This window comes from Esox lucius, chromosome 7, assembly GCF_011004845.1.
Source record: "Esox lucius isolate fEsoLuc1 chromosome 7, fEsoLuc1.pri, whole genome shotgun sequence".
NCBI classification, from domain to species: Eukaryota; Metazoa; Chordata; class Actinopteri; order Esociformes; family Esocidae; genus Esox; species Esox lucius.
Window position 1 is genome coordinate 49,175,242 of NC_047575.1, and position 17,941 is coordinate 49,193,182.

At 43.3% G+C, this 17,941-nt stretch overlaps 1 protein-coding gene across 2 annotated transcripts in view; it reads right to left on the bottom strand.

Annotated features, from left to right (window-relative positions):
• Positions 1-560: 560 nt before the first annotated feature.
• grm5a (glutamate receptor, metabotropic 5a) overlaps positions 561-17,941 on the bottom strand; it is a 33,716-nt gene continuing 16,335 nt past the window's right edge. For both annotated transcript variants that reach the window (XM_034293060.1, XM_034293059.1), the window contains exons 8-19: positions 12,210-12,445; positions 11,712-11,833; positions 11,489-11,613; positions 11,136-11,361; positions 10,672-10,798; positions 10,304-10,421; positions 10,003-10,189; positions 6,843-7,001; positions 6,179-6,304; positions 3,918-4,100; positions 3,685-3,848; positions 561-3,414 (exon numbers count right to left, since the gene is read on the bottom strand). In XM_034293060.1, coding sequence (XP_034148951.1) covers positions 2,247-3,414; positions 3,685-3,848; positions 3,918-4,100; positions 6,179-6,304; positions 6,843-7,001; positions 10,003-10,189; positions 10,304-10,421; positions 10,672-10,798; positions 11,136-11,361; positions 11,489-11,613; positions 11,712-11,833; positions 12,210-12,445 — 2,941 coding nt within the window. In that variant the 3' untranslated portion in view covers positions 561-2,246. The remainder of the gene's footprint in view (positions 3,415-3,684; positions 3,849-3,917; positions 4,101-6,178; positions 6,305-6,842; positions 7,002-10,002; positions 10,190-10,303; positions 10,422-10,671; positions 10,799-11,135; positions 11,362-11,488; positions 11,614-11,711; positions 11,834-12,209; positions 12,446-17,941) is intronic.

The following is a 17,941-nucleotide window of genomic DNA, read 5'->3' on the forward strand; positions in this document are numbered from 1 at the left end:
TACATTGTAGCAAAGTGTCATTTCTTCAGTCTTGTCACATGAATAGATATAATCAAATATTTACCAAAATGTGATGGGTGTACTCACTTTTGTGAGATACTGTATATTGGCGCTGTATTTTGGTCACAAGTTAGTAATTGTAAAATACACCCTGAGGTCTACATTCTAATGATGGGACATAAAGGGCACACTATCCCCTACATAGTACACTAAAGCCCTAGAGGCCCTGGTTAAAAGAAAGGCACTAAATAGGGAAAAGGGTGCTGCTTGGGATGCAGGCTGAAAGTAACCACATCAATAACAATAATAATACACATAATTTACATTCAGATAAGCAACTGTCAATATTCACTAGAGAACAAGTATACAAGTCAGAAAGAGTACTAGTGAACCTGACTATCACCTTCTTTATCATCTAGGTCAGTGTCCTCTGGACCCAAAGGGGTGCACGTTTTGGTTTTTGCCCTAGCACTCACACACCTGATTCAAATGTTGCCCTACCACTTACACACTTGATTGACGTAATCAACCTATCATCAAGCCTTTAGTTTGTATCAGGTGTGTGAGTGCTTGGGCAAAAACACATGCACCCCTTTGGGTCCCCAGGACCAGGATTAAGAAACATTGAACGAGTTCAATAATTTAAAGAAACTGTCCAGGGAAAATCTCACCTAAAAAAGCTCATAATCCGTTAACTCAAACATCATATGCTTGTATTTGTGGCAAAAAAAATATATTGAGAAAAGAAAACCTCAACTTATCACAGAAAGACTGTCAAAACTGCTTGCTATTTTGTCATACAATGAGATGTCATGCTTTTATCCGAGACGTTTCATTGGCTCACTGCCTGAGCTGGCCAATTGTCTGTTAACTTGACAGAAATACCTTTATGAATGCATATACATCTACATCAGTCGCTTTTTTTGAGGACACCCACACCATTTAAACACAGAAAAACAAAACAGGTTGGAAAGTATAAGTATAGGTTATATTTCAAAGAAACCTGAAAAGACTGGACAGCTACTTTAATATCATACCTTAAAGATTACCTTTGTCTGTCTGAATTCCAGAAGTATTAGTATGAAATTGGTTGATGTTGTGCTGATGCAGTTTTCCAGTCTGGGAAGGTGTATTGGAAGACGGGCTGGGTGTAAGCTTGGAATACCGTCATCAGTAGTAGGCGCCGCACTGACGCGTCCAGGTCATTCATCATTGTATTATTGTTGTTTCCAGGTTTTAATGTGAGTTGTCCATTTTGTGTTACCTTGCCATTACCAACAAGGAATTTAGCAGTTTTCTCTATTATTAGGTTTCCTCTATATGAGTTCCACTTAAAGTAATTCTCTGTTCTGAATGGGGCAAAAAAACATAAGATGAACATGCACTGGCCTCTTCAATCCGGAGGCAGTGAATTTGGTGAAGTGACCTCTGATTGGACAAGGTTGTGACATGGGTGTGGCTTAGACATAACGCTCCTCCCTGCAGCCCAGCTGTCAGAGTGTCCAGATATAGAACCTAGTCCAGAACCGTGTCCAGATATAGAACTTAGTCCAGAACCGTGTCTAGATATAGAACCTAGTCCAGAACTGTGTCCAGATATAAAATCTAGTCCAGAACCGTGTCCAGATATAGAACCTAGTCCAGAAACATGTCCAGATATAAAACCTCTGAACTACTGTTTATACTCAAGCTGTGTGAAAACGATTTAAACAATGTTCATTGATGTATATTCAGTCAGTCAGTCACCCAGCCAGTCAATCAGAAATTCAGTCAGCCATTCATTCGCCCATCAGGCCTGCCAGTAAGTCAGTCATCAAACCAATCAGTCACCCATCAGGCCTGCCAGTAAGTCAGTCATCAAACCAGTCAGTTACCCATCAGGCCTGCCAGTAAGTCAGTCATCAAACCAGTCAGTCATCCATCAATCATTGACCCAGACAACCAGTCACACAACCAGTCACAACCAGTCACTCATCCAGCCAGCCAACCAGTCAAACGGTATCTGCCCCTCTAGAGGAACTATGGCTTTTTATCTCAGGAAAGGTAAAGTAGAAAATGTCGAGTTCATTCAGTTTGGTCTATTATATTGATGTTTTCAAACTTGTTATGTGTTTAGTCTCTTCAACTGACAGCTAATTCCTATCCACATGTTAAAACAAGATCACACAACACCTCTGAAGGAGAAGAGGAAGCAGAACAAGACAGAAAGGCAAAACAACAGCCAGTAGAAGAAGAAGAGGAGTATTTTACAGAGAAGACGAGCTCTGACTGTAGTGCCTGAACATCACTCTGTTGTATTTACCCAGGGGGCAGGGGTCACCCAGGGCTGACTCTGAGGTTGGGGACAGACAGGGGGGTGAGGTGCTAGGCGAACCCAGGGAAGGGTCTCTAAATGGGGATGGAGGGGTCAGAGCAACCAACTCCTCCAACAGCTCTGTGGTTCTCACCTCCTCTGTACCACACACCCCTCCTCCAAGACCTTTGACCCCGCCCCCCACCCCGCACACCCAGGGGTTGCCATGGTTAGAGGTGGCGGCGACCTCAGCGTAAGTGGTGACTGTTGCGTTCGGCTGCCTGGCACGGGGCTGGACATACGGAGGGGGGCAAGGGGCGGGGACGAGGGGTGGGCCTGGGGGCGGGAGATTGGCGCCCTCTGCTGGTGACCCGGGGAGCATCATGTTGTTGAGCTGGCTGATGTTGGCGGTGAAACGGTTCATCACACAGCTGATCTGGTCCATGATGGTGGAGCCCTGCAGCTGGGTGCCCACCACACCCACGCCGATACTACCGATATCACCAACACCCATGTCACCCATACCACGAAAACCCATAGCCTTAACGCCAACACCACCTACACCACCCATAGCCATAGCACCAATATTCCCTATCCCCCCAACACCCACACTTCTACTAGCCCTACCTCTAGAAACCCTGCCAGTACTGTCCCTGCCGACACCTGTCCTGCCTGCCGCGCCGCCCCGCCCACTCGGAGGTCTCTCTGACATGCAGGTCGGCAGGGCCCGGACCACCTCCTCCCTATGGGTCTCTGAGGTGCCCACAAACACCTCCTCGTCCTGAGGCCCCGGACACCCCGGGAGGATGCCGACGCTCTGGCTGGCGGCGGGCAGGTGTTGTGGCGAGGGGGGGCAGGGGCCAGCGTAAGGAGAAGGGGGGCAGGGGAAGGTTCCGGGTTGGTAGTGCTGTGCTCCCTGAGGTTGATCGTACACTCCCCTGGCACCAGGTTGGGGCGTGGCAGAGTCAAGGTCAGGGATGTCGTTTCCTTTAGAGAAGGGTTTGATAATGGCGGTCTGGTTGACTTCCTCCTTCTTGATGTGGATGGAGATCCTCTTCCACAGGTTGGGTCTGTAGCCTCCACCTTCTTTCTGGGACCACAACACCGCCTTGCTGTTGGAGCTGGACAGGTGAGACAGAGGAACTGGGTTTAATACGTGACCTGTGACCTGTCTGACTGCAGGGCTTCCTACAACCGACTGAACTAGTAGTCTGTTCGCATCTTGCAGTCTTTTTCTAAGAAATGTAATTTAGTATTTTTTATCTGACAATTACTAAATCCTGACTTCAGGATTTATACAATACTGGCCTGTCTGGATACTCAAAGAAGCTAGCAAAGGGCTTCATCATCACTTCTAACCACTAACACTGAACTCTAACCTCTAGCCCTACCTGACGTTGTCTCCAGACCCCTTCCTTCTGAACATGCCAGCCATGGTCTTGGGTTTGGCAGCGTTAGCTGCTGTCTTGGCGTCTCCTACATGCATGCGGACCTGGTTAGAGGTGGTGAAGGCACTCCGGACGTTCTTCTCTGGCTTCGCCAGCATGATGTACACCTGGGGAAATGTTAAGTCATCATCACTACCATCAGTACTCCTTTTTGCGTGTCTGTGTCTCTTTCCTACCTTGGGGGCGAACATGCAGCAGAGAGCCACGGTAGCAGAGAGGCTGACACTGAAACACATGGTGATGATCTTGTAGTTGGAGCCAAAGTAGATGGGAACAAAGGCCAGCCAGATGATGCAGGTGGTGTACATGGTGAAGGCGATGTACTTGGCCTCGTTGAAGTTAGCTGGGACATTACGAGTCTGGGGGGTGACAGGAATTAAAAAAGAAACGACCATGAAGGTGTTAAACGTGTTGTGGAATCTGAGCATTAACAATTACAATGTGAATGTACGTTTCATTGGAGGTGAATGTGCCTAGATAATGAGAACAACAGAAACCTCTCTGTTTAGATTATCTCTCTGTAGTTTGCACTCTGATAACCACAGGAATGTTACATTGACCATTTGGCATGGGGGTTACTGTCTTGGAAACCTGATCTTTGCCAGGTAGACACACCCTTCAATGTATATATCAGCTTGTAACCCACATTACAGTGAGAAAAGATTGAGTGAGATGAGATTGAGATTGTGTTAGGAAGACCAGGTCCGTAACCTCATGAACAAGACTATGTAATGCTGCAATAAATAATTGAATTACTCTCTCCCTTGAAAAACGGGTATGCGATAATTATTACAACCACTATACGAAACGGCTGATTTCTAACAGTGTGTGTATGGTCATGTTCATGTGTGTCTTTAGTGGGACTCTCATTTGAACCTGAAAAAGCATAACAGAAAGGGTGAGTGGGTCCAAGGTCCATTAGGGGCAGCTTCCATGGTTTGGTTCTACAGTCTGTAATCTGTAGTCCCGGAAATGTAATGTATAGATGTTTTTAGACAATTTTTAGTGTTAAAAGTTGTCAAATACAACACATTAGCAAGGCCATAGAAGATGAAATGTAGTTTAATAACCAGACAGTTTAGCTAGCTAGGCTAATAAGCAGCAAGCCAACCAGCCAGTTAGCAAGACAGCAAGCACACAGTGGCAGCCTCAGTAAATACCAAATCAACCCTGCTGTCCTCTGCCCTCTGTGTGTTCACGTGCACCTCCGTCCTTTCCACAGGTGTCCTAAAGCTGAAAGCCGAGGGAGTGAAAATGAGCAAGATTTCGTTGTTGGTCCCATCCAGTGAGCCTGCACTGATGCAGACACTGCCTTATTTTGGTGCTTGTGACATTCCACACAAACTAAATAATGGGTAGTCGTGCACAATTATATGACATGGGCATTTATTTGCATCTGATTTTGAGACGTGACACATTCTAAATAAAATGTTCAATTGTCAGTAATGTTAATTTCTTCAACTACAGGAAGGATTTGTAAATGAAAATTGCATGCTTGTAAATGTGGACCACTAATGGCATCATTCAAGTGAAGAGTGTGTCCCGAAGTTGATGCGTTTACAAAACCCCTCGCCACGTGGAAGTCACCCACTGAGTTTCGTTAACCACACGGGGGATCATGGAGGGGACTCTTAAGTAAGTGTGTAGGAGGTTGGGGTCGGTTTGAAATTCACAGAATGTTAGTAAACTAGCTAATTCCTCAAACCTGTTCTATCCTGTTGTGATGACTCCATGAACACATTGTGCTGGAGCTTGGTGAATTCAGTGCATCATTTACGGCTTCTATTGTTGGAAGTGTCATTTCAAGTAAATACAGGAAGATAAATGCATGGTGTGGGGCTTTAATTGTTTTGACCAAAGCCAGGGATTTGAACTAGAAACCTTTTGGTTACTGGGCCAACCCTTCAGGGCTAGTTTACATATCACCCTATAGCAGAATACCTGCAGTCCTGTGTACACATCTTTAAACGTCTTTGTCTCTAGCTAGGCCTTTATTGTATTTTTGCCTTCATCTAAACAGCTAGCCAATTGACAACCAATTCAAATTTACAATGAGGACCTGGCCAAAGGCAAGACACACAAATGCAAGACAAAACATTCAGTTACAAATCAATACGATGAAAACCAAGACAATCCAAAACAGATTATGTTCAATGGAATGAGAGGTCAATTAAGTACACCGAATGAGGTGATACATATTGACACATACGGATTGATAAGGTACACAGATCATCATATAAGGTCATATTTTTAAATACAAATGGAATATACTGCAATATGAGGTGACATAAATACAGTAGGGTAAGGTGCTGAGCAGGTGCAGTGACCAGACAGGGCTGATGAAAGGGTCAAGGTTGAGGATCTTTTCTAACTGATTAGTCTTGGCAGCTGAGAAGGGTTGTATGACCAGCTGAACATCCAAGTCTCTATGTGTCACCTTGAAGGCGTAGAAGGTGCAGCTCAGGATGAGAAGACCATTGTATCCCAGAGGAGCTACGACTCCCAGTGTTGACAGGTTACAGATCAGATGGACCTCACTGATACTGGGGTAGTCGTAGATCACCTGGAGACACACACACACAGAGAGAGACACACACACACACACAGAGAGACACACACATACACACACACAGACACACACAGACACACACATACAGACACACAGACACACACACAAACAGACACACACACAGACACACACACACACACACACACACACAGTTATTTAGAGTTATTTAGCTCACTGCAAATCTTTCCCATCTTTCCCTCCCAGCACCCTTCCCTCCCAGCATCTATCCCAGCCTCCTTCCCTCCCAGCGTGCATCCTTCCCTCCCAGCGTGCCTCCTTCCCTCCCAGCATGCCTCCTTCCCTCCCAGCGTGCCTCCTTCCCTCCCAGCGTGCCTCCTTCCCTCCCAGCGTGCCTCCTTCCCTCCCAGCGTGCATCCTTCCCTCCCAGCGTGCCTCCTTCCCTCCCAGCATGCCTCCTTCCCTCCCAGCGTGCCTCCTTCCCTCCCAGCGTGCCTCCTTCCCTCCCAGCGTGCCTCCTTCCCTCCCAGCGTGCCTCCCTTCCTCCTGGTGTCCCTGACTCCCTCCCTCTCACCTCAGGTGGTTCCATGAAGAACAGGGCCATGATGATTCCTAGTTGGATCAGTATGAGTAGAGAAGCGATGACCAGCTGGGCACAGGCTGACATGAACCGAGGTTTTTTAGTGCAGATCTTTTTCTTACTGCCTGCCAAGATGCGGGCTATACGATTGGTCTAAAACAACAACAACAACACAATTCAAAAACAAAACAACAACATCACCTAAGCCAGGATACAGGATTTGATTAGGCTGAAACAAACAAACACAATGTAAACAACAACAAGAGTGCAGTCACAATATCTAAATGTGTGACTCACTGTTTCTAAACACTGTTCGGTCCATCACTGTCCAGGATCAATACCACCATACCCTTTCTCTGCAAACTGCTTCCTGTTTCTAACTCTCCAAGATCAATGCCAACATACCTGCATTAACTTTGTGTTGCCATAGCGTCAGCATGTTTTATGGATTCACATGTATGGTGTTGTGGATCTTTCTCTAACCGATGTATTCTCAATGATTAAAGGACTGAGTCCCCTTGTTCAAATTAGAAAAGGAATGTGGGGGATCTGGTATAGGGGGCATCATTGACTGGTATCGGCAGATTACAGGGTTACTCATTAATCTGCACATCTGTATAACTCATCAGGGCATCTATTGTCTGTCCTGATGCTGTAAGAGCTCTTTAGAGTTCAAGAGGTTACCCATGTGGGGGAGGACAGCCTGCCCCTTGTGTGAAGTCTAGGTAGTAATAGAACAAAGGGAATGTGTTCTGTTGAGTTAGGACAGCATCTTGCCACACCCCTTTTTCCTCTATAAATACGAACTGTTCATGTATTAAGTTAGAGACTCCTCGGACGATTATGTTTTTTAAGCGTTTGACGCGTCTTTCTTATTTGCATTTGCATCTTATTTAATTTTGTCCATTGTATTTCCTCCTTTAAGAGTTCTGATCGATGAAATTGCCATCACAATGGTAGTTTGTATGACATCATGTTTTATCTATTCATGTGTGTGGTAGTTGGTATGTCATCACGTTTTATCTATTCATGTGTGTGGTAGTTGGTATGTCATCATGTTTTATCTATTCATGTGTGTGGTAGTTGGTATGTCATGATGTTTTATCTATTCATGTGTGTGGTAGTTGGTATGTCATCACGTTTTATCTATTCATGTGTGTGGTAGTTGGTATGTCATCATGTTTTATCTATTCATGTGTGTGGTAGTTGGTGTGTCATCATGTTTTATCTATTCATGTGTGTGGTAGTTGGTATGTCATCATGTTTTATCTATTCATGTGTGTGGTAGTTGGTATGTCATGATGTTTTATCTATTCATGTGTGTGGTAGTTGGTATGTCATGATGTTTTATCTATTCATGTGTGTGGTAGTTGGTATGTCATCATGTTTTATCTATTCATGTGTGTGGTAGTTGGTATGTCATCATGTTTTATCTATTCATGTGTGTGGTAGTTGGTATGTCATCATGTTTTATCTATTCATGTGTGTGGTAGTTGGTATGTCATCATGTTTTATCTATTCATGTGTGTGGTAGTTGGTATGTCATGATGTTTTATCTATTCATGTGTGTGGTAGTTGGTATGTCATGATGTTTTATCTATTCATGTGTGTGGTAGTTGGTATGTCATGATGTTTTATCTATTCATGTGTGTGGTAGTTGGTATGTCATGATGTTTTATCTATTCATGTGTGTGGTAGTTGGTATGTCATGATGTTTTATCTATTCATGTGTGTGGTAGTTGGTGTGTCATCATGTTTTATCTATTCATGTGTGTGGTAGTTGGTATGTCATCATGTTTTATCTATTCATGTGTGTGGTAGTTGGTGTGTCATCATGTTTTATCTATTCATGTGTGTGGTAGTTGGTATGTCATCATGTTTTATCTATTCATGTGTGTGGTAGTTGGTGTGTCATCATGTTGTATCTATTCATGTGTGTGGTAGTTGGTGTGTCATCATGTTTTATCTATTCATGTGTGTGGTAGTTGGTATGTCATCATGTTTTATCTATTCATGTGTGTGGTAGTTGGTGTGTCATCATGTTTTATCTATTCATGTGTGTGGTAGTTGGTATGTCATCATGTTTTATCTATTCATGTGTGTGGTAGTTGGTGTGTCATCATGTTGTATCTATTCATGTGTGTGGTAGTTGGTATGTCATGATGTTTTATCTATTCATGTGTGTGGTAGTTGGTATGTCATCATGTTTTATCTATTCATGTGTGTGGTAGTTGGTATGTCATGATGTTTTATCTATTCATGTGTGTGGTAGTTGGTATGTCATGATGTTTTATCTATTCATGTGTGTGGTAGTTGGTATGTCATGATGTTTTATCTATTCATGTGTGTGGTAGTTGGTATGTCATGATGTTTTATCTATTCATGTGTGTGGTAGTTGGTATGTCATGATGTTTTATCTATTCATGTGTGTGGTAGTTGGTATGTCATGATGTTTTATCTATTCATGTGTGTGGTAGTTGGTATGTCATGATGTTTTATCTATTCATGTGTGTGGTAGTTGGTATGTCATGATGTTTTATCTATTCATGTGTGTGGTAGTTGGTATGTCATGATGTTTTATCTATTCATGTGTGTGGTAGTTGGTATGTCATGATGTTTTATCTATTCATGTGTGTGGTAGTTGGTGTGTCATCATGTTTTATCTATTCATGTGTGTGGTAGTTGGTATGTCATCATGTTTTATCTATTCATGTGTGTGGTAGTTGGTGTGTCATCATGTTTTATCTATTCATGTGTGTGGTAGTTGGTATGTCATCATGTTTTATCTATTCATGTGTGTGGTAGTTGGTGTGTCATCATGTTGTATCTATTCATGTGTGTGGTAGTTGGTGTGTCATCATGTTTTATCTATTCATGTGTGTGGTAGTTGGTATGTCATCATGTTTTATCTATTCATGTGTGTGGTAGTTGGTGTGTCATCATGTTTTATCTATTCATGTGTGTGGTAGTTGGTGTGTCATCATGTTTTATCTATTCATGTGTGTGGTAGTTGGTATGTCATCATGTTTTATCTATTCATGTGTGTGGTAGTTGGTGTGTCATCATGTTTTATCTATTCATGTGTGTGGTAGTTGGTATGTCATGATGTTTTATCTATTCATGTGTGTGGTAGTTGGTACGGAGCTGGTCTGACCTTTGTGACCAGAGCTGAGTAACTCATGGCAGGGGACAGTCCTATCCCCAGTCTCTGAAGGTAGCAGTGTGCAGCGTGGGGCTTGGCGATCAGGCTGAAGGTACACAGGTAGCCCAGGAAGATCCCGGCCAGGATGATGTAACACAGCTCTCTGCTGCTGGACTTCACCACTGGGGTGTCATAGAACCTACTCACAACGAGACACACACAACCACACACACAATACCATATCAACAAAATAGAATATCCAATAAAAATGGAGGTGAAGAACATAGTATGTGTCGTTTCTAAGAGCTGTTACCTGATGAAAATGGAGGTGACAAACAGAGTGGCCATGAGCCCCAAACATGAAAACACCACTGCTGCTATCGGCTCTGGATCCCCCCAACGAACATACTGCACCGGGATAGGCTCACAACCTACACACACACACACACACACACACACACACACACACACACACACCACACACACACCACACACACACTCACACACACACACACACACACACACACACACACACACAGAAACATAGACACACTTAGTGATATCATTCACAACTACCATGTTGGGTTAACTAGCTAGCTGCAACACCACAACTACCATGTTGTAAAACAAAGTTATCTGTTGTTTCTGTGCTGTTTCTGTCTGTGCTGTCTGTGTGTGTACCTGTGAGGTCGTCAGTAGGCCAGGACCCTAGGTCACAGGCACGGCAGGTGTACTCATCAAAAACAAACTCATTTTCTTTACAGGGAGTACAGGTCCAACAGCAGCTCACCTCCCCTTTACGAATCACCTGGTGAGAGAGGAGAAATGAACCAGGATGTTATGATTCACATGGTGACTGATGAATTATGAATCAGGATATGTAATGAATCAGGATGTTATATATCAGAACGTTATGAATGAAAAAAGTGTTATAAATCAGTATTTTATGAATCAGGATGTTATAAATCAGGATGCGTAATAAATCCAGATGTTATGAAACAACATGTAAAAAAAAAAAAACTGCTGGGTTTTTAGACCAACAAAAGAATCAGAGTGTGATTGTATAGGTGCTATTGCCTGTGTGTGTGTGTGTGTGTGTGTGTGTGTGTGTGTGTGTGTGTGTGTGTGTGTGTGTGTGTACATACCTTGATCTGAGCCTTCTGACAGGGTAGGGAGCAGAGAGACTGTATGAGGCTGGATGAATTGGGCCAGATTTCCTCATCGTCCATCCTGAGTCCTCCTTGGTCCCAGCTCCCTACATGGATATAACTGTAGTGGTCCTCACCGTCATCCCCACCGCCATCACCGTAATCACCGCCAGCACCGTCATTACCGTCACGGCCCAGACGCTTAAAGTTCATGATCTCATACCTAACACACACACATTCCAGAGAAATCAGTACTACACAGAATCACTGGATCACCAGTAACACAGCTATAATGTGGGCTTTCATTATCTTACCAGCCCGGTGAGTCACATATCAAACTAGCTAGCTACCTGCCCGGGGAGTCTCCATTCTGGTCAAAGTGGATAGTCTCTCCAGACACTCCAGTGAAGTTGGTCCTCATAAGAAACTCCAGCAGCTTTCGACCGTCAATGGGCCGCATTGCATCGCAGAGCCCCTGTAATCCAGGGTGGCAGGGGTGTTGACACCAAAAACACACACATAAACACTGTGTTTAAGTGACCTGTCAGAACCGTCCACAAACCACCTACATACCTGGTATCCTGGACAGAGTGCCTGTTGCATGGTGTGTAGACCGTAAGCCATGGAGTAGATGGCGTTGATGACAAAGCCCATCTTAGTGTCCTGGGCATATTGCTGACGGAGAGACTCTTTGCCTGGGGGTGGGAGCACTTTTAGACAACTGCTACACCAAGGGCCCTACTCAGACACACTCACATCCTAATATTTAGGCAGTAGATCTTTTTCCATGGTCAAACTAACTTACAGACTGCTCCTGGGAATTGTAAAAAAACATTTTTTTTTACTTTACTACCAGGGCAAACCCCCATGGAAATGTTTTAATATATCAGAATGAATAATTAGAGGATAAATATTGTAAATATGGAAACAAATCAGTGAGACAGCTTACCACTTAGCACATCTAAACAAATACACAGTTTGACCGTCTGTCTGACTGTCTGCCTTAATGACCAACTGAATGACTGACCACCTGTCTGCCTGACTGTCTGTCTGTGTGCAGTCTCCACTCACTGCTGCAGGTCCGGTTGTACTTGTTGTTCTCCTGTGGATGTCCCACCAGCCGGCACTGGAATCTGTGCTGCCAGAACTCAGGGAACCAGGGGTTCCTGGTGTTTTCATCTGGTTGCAGGGCCAGGTAGTAGTCATCGAACCAGGTGACGTAGGCTGACTTCAGCTTTATGGTGATTCCTCCGGCAGCCTCACGATGGTAACCATCAGTAACATCATAACGGTCAGCCCAGCCATCACTGGGGGTGGTATCAGTAGAAATATGTAGTATCAGTTATACAACTAGAGTTATGTAGTATCAGTTATTCAACTAGAGATATGTAGTATCAGTTATACAACTAAAGGTATGTAGTATCAGTTATACAACTAGATATGTAGCATCAGTATTACAACTAGAGATATGTACTATCCGTTATACAACTAGAGTTATGTAGTATCAGTTATACAACTAGAGATATGTAGTATCAGTTATACAACTAGAGATATGTAGTATCAGTTATACAACTAGAGATATGTAGTATCAGTTATACAACTAGAGATATGTAGTATCAGTTATACAACTAGAGATATGTAGTATCAGTTATACAACTAGAGAGATGCAGTATCAGTTATACAACTAGAGATACGTAGTATCCGTTACATAACTAGAGATACGTAGCATTAGTTATACAACTAGAGATATGTAGTATCAGCTACGCAGCTAGAGGTTTTAAAAGTATCAGATATAATACAGTAGGTTACAAGGGGATCTATTAGGGGTTCTTTCAACTGAAACTGGGAACGCCTAAAAGTTCTTCTTCAAAGAACCACTTCTTAATGGTTCCTAAAGGAATCTTTTGAAGAACACTTTGGGGTTGAGAGTTGAGGGGTTTCTTCATCAAGACATAATTTGAGAAACCATATACGTAATAAAGAGATGCATATATAAAGTGTAAGTTATACAACTAGAGGTATTTACAATATCAGTTATACAACTACAAGCGTGGGTGGTCTCTGTTCAGTTTCCTTCCTTTCTCTGGGTGGGAGAGGAGAGGAGCTTGGGAGGAAAAAAAGGTGAAGCGATGAGAGAAGATAGGAGGATGTTGGGAGAGGAGAAGGGCATGGAGAATAAATGCTTTCCATCGTGTTACTGCAGAGGGGCAGAGAGGGAAGACGGGATGGCGGGAGTGCAGCAAAGAGTAGGAGATTGAGGGATAGAAAGAGAGAATGTAATGAAAAGAAGAAAAAGACAGCAGAGATGGATAGAGCTCAGAGGTGGTGTGGAGGTGGACGGAAATCCAGGGATTTGAAAGAAAAAGATGGCTTTGAAAAGCAGAGGGCCTTGGCAGAAGAGAGGTTGAATCACTCCTTCCCAGAGATAGAAAGATGGCAACCCACACACTGATGCACTGAACCTACACACACACAGTGAACAACACACTAACAGTGAACAACACACTAACAGTGTGCAGTAGTTGCCAACTCTGTTCCTGGAGATCTACCCTTCTCTCTGTTTTGACTCCAACCTTGTTCCAGGAAATCTACCCTTCTCTCTGTTTTGACTCCAACCCTGTTCCTGGAGATCTACCCTCCTGTAGATTTTAACTCCAACCCTGTTCCTGGAGATCTACCCTCAAGTGGATTTTAACTCCAATCCTGTTCCTGGAGATCTACCCTCCTGTAGGTTTTAACTCCAACCCTGTTCCTGGAGATCTACCTTCATGTGGATTTTAACTCCAACCCTGTTCCTCGAGATGTACCCTCATGTAGGTTTTAACTCCAACCCTGTTCTTGGAGCTCTACCCTCCTGTAGGTTTTAACTCCAACCCTGTTCCTTGAGATCTACCCTCATGTGGATTTTAACTCCAACCATGTTCCTGGAGATCTACCCTCCTGTAGGTTTTAACTCCAACCCTTTCTGGAATTGAAACCTGTAGGAGGGTGGTTCTCCAGGGGCCTGATCAGAGACCACAGCAGTAATGAGCCTGGTCCCTAAAGTGAATTGAACACACATCCCTTCTGCTTTGCCAGTTCTGTAGCAGCACACTGACCCAGATTAGGACTGGTTTATTCTTCCTGGATTCCATAGAAACATCCATTCATATTACTGTTTTAAGCTGATTACACTGAACTTTAATGCTAATACAAAATAATGCTAACTCATATTACTGCTCCCACATGTTACTGTTAACAAATATTACTGCTGACTCATGTTACTGCGAACAATTATTACTGCTAACAAACATACTGTAACTGCTAACATGTATTACCTCTACCAAACATTACTGCTAACACGTATTACCGCAAACACACATTACTGCTAACATGTATTACCTCTAACACATATTACTACTAAAACACAATGCTGCTAACACTTAATACTGCTAACACACAGTACTATTAACTCATATTACTGCTAGCTCATATTACACACATTACTGCTAACATGTATTACCTCTAACACACATTACTACTAAAACACAATGCTGCTAACACTTAATACTGCTAATACACAGTACTATTAACTCATATTACTGCTAGCTCATATTACTCACATTACTGATAACAAAAAACTGCCAAGACATTATTGAGGAGCACAGATTAATGCAAACACACACAGACTTGCATTTAGCTGAAAAGCAGTTAGCAGCGGCTGACCAGATTACTGTTTTCAGATTTGTAATGGTTCAGATCAGAAAGAGGGACACCCAGTTCGAGGACAACATGTTAGCTCAGCCTCACTCAATGACAGCAACAAGTATCATTCAGCTCAACACGTGGGCAACATTATCTCATCTCCCTCTGAGTGTGTGTGTGTGTGTGTGTGTGTGTGAGAAAGTGTGTGTGTGGCAGAAGTACTTAACATAAAGAGGACAGAGAAAGGTATGCTGGAAGAAATGTAAATACCTATGGTCAGATCACAAAATGAAAGTGATTTACATTGTTTTAGACAGCAGCGCATGTAGCATGTAATGGTGACATTTCCCCTCCGCCATTCATCATGAAGCCAGAGGCCCTAACAAATCCTGGGACCTGGACTGCCTGACCCTGGGCTGCAGTAGACCCGGACTGCCTGACCCTGGGCTGCAGTCCATCCATTAAATGGAAATGCTGTCAGGGTGAATCAGAGCCAGAATGGGTCCCAAAGCCCCTTCGGCAGAACATTGAGACCCTGACACCATTTTCACAAATAGCTCCTTTAAATATTCAACACTACTTTAAATAAAGTGTTACAAGAAACCCTGTGACTTTAGAGTGCAGCGCGACGTAGTTCTGTATGTAGCCCAAGGTCACGCCATCGTCAATCTGGCCAGGTTGGATTGACACGCTGCCTTTTGACGTCAGTAATGAGACTAAATGTTAATATAGAATGTGGTAGAACATCAGGGATGGAGCAGGACTGGGAGAGAGTACCACCTTAACAGACACACAGAGGAAATTAAAAAACCAAGATAAATATATCTCTTTGGCCCTGTCCCCCCTCACTCTCCATCTCCCAGTCTCTCCTCCTCCTTCCGTTCGTCGTCCCCACCCCCCATCTCCAACCCTCTCCTCCACGCTCTCTAACTAAATAGCTCTATGAATAGTGGTGTGTAATTTGCAGAGGCCTAGAGGCAGAACTCTTGGAATTTTTTTTTTTTTCAATTGGTCTTGTTAAATTAGGTGATATTTTTAGGAGTAGATCAGTGATTGATCAATAATCCTTTAAGAATGGATCAATGATGTCAAAGAATGGATCAGTGTTAGTCCTGCAAAAGTCTAGTTGCACAATTCAAGGCTTTTGTCCTGATTCAACTGTCAAGCAGGCATTTGAGATCGGAGACAACATCTCTGAGTAGCCAAAACCCTAGTCATTAGGCAGTCTTTATACAGTTCTTTTTGACGTCCCTATAAAGTCTGTACGAATACATTATTAAGTGCCTATGAAGTCATTATGAAGTCCTTACATAGTTGTTATGAATTTGCTACGTAGTCTTTTTGAACACCCTGTGTTATCTTTAGGTGGTAAAGAAAAGCAGGTTACCTGTTGAGAGTAGCATTATCGCAGTGATGAAGGCAGATGAGAGGGTGGCCATGATGATAAGAATGGTGACGATGAAGAAGATGAAGCCAATGCCAGTAACCATGGAAACAGCCCCAGTGATGTAACTGGAGACGATGTTGTGAAAACAAGATGGTATAATTAGGAAAACACCCACACACATAGAAACACCCACGCAAACACACACAGATACACACGCAAACACACTCACACACACACCCAGTTGATTAGCTGTAGGGTTGATATGAAACAGCAGGAGAACAGCAGGAGAACAGTAGGAGAACCCAGAGGACAAGCTGCAGGGAAACACAGGTCTAAACAAACAGCAAACAAACACCACAACAAATAAACAATGAAACTGCAGAAAGGAAACAGTGGGCCTATGGTGTCCTGTGTGTGTGTTATGCTTGCTACCAAACTACCCAAAATGTTGCCGCTCAAACAGAAAAGGAACAAAACATTGGCCAGGAAATCTACCTTTGGAAATGCAACCTGAAATAAGTACTCATACAGGTACAGGACATATAACTAAATGGCCATACAAATATTGGATAGATATTTAGACCCATCTTGACTAACAAGGAAACAACTGCAGATGAAAGACATCCTGACTAACAAGGAAACAACTGCAGATGAAATACATGCTGACTAACAAGGAAACCACTGCAGATGAAAGACATCCTGACTAACAAGGAAACAACTGCAGATGAAATACATGCTGACTAACAAGGAAACCACTGCAGATGAAATATGTCCTGACTAACGAGGAAACCACTGCAGATGAAAGACATCCTGACTAACAAGGAAACAACTGCAGATGAAATACATGCTGACTAACAAGGAAACCACTGCAGATGAAATACGACCTGACTAACGAGGAAACCACTGCAGATGAAAGACATCCTGACTAACAAGGAAACCACTGCAGATGAAATACATGCTGACTAACAAGGAAACCACTGCAGATGAAAGACATCCTGACTAACGAGGAAACCACTGCAGATGAAATACGTCCAGACTAACGAGGAAACCACTGCAGATGAAAGACATCCTGACTAACAAGGAAACCACTGCAGATGAAATACAACCTGACTAACAAGGAAACAACTGCAGATGAAAGACATCCTGACTTACAAGGAAACCACTGCAGATGAAATACAACCTGACTAACAAGGAAACCACTGCAGATGAAAGACATCCTGACTAACGAGGAAACCACTGCAGATGAAATACGTCCTGACTAACAAGGAAACCACTGCAGATGAAAGACATCCTGACTAACAAGGAAACCACTGCAGATGAAATACATGCTGACTAACAAGGAAACCACTGCAGATGAAATATGTCCTGACTAACGAGGAAACCACTGCAGATGAAAGACATCCTGACTAACAAGGAAACCACTGCAGATGAAATACATGCTGACTAACAAGGAAACCACTGCAGATGAAATACGACCTGACTAACGAGGAAACCACTGCAGATGAAAGACATCCTGACTAACAAGGAAACCACTGCAGATAAAATACATGCTGACTAACAAGGAAACCACTGCAGATGAAAGACATCCTGACTAACGAGGAAACCACTGCAGATGAAATACGTCCAGACTAACGAGGAAACCACTGCAGATGAAAGACATCCTGACTAACAAGGAAACCACTGCAGATGAAATACAACCTGACTAACAAGGAAACAACTGCAGATGAAAGAC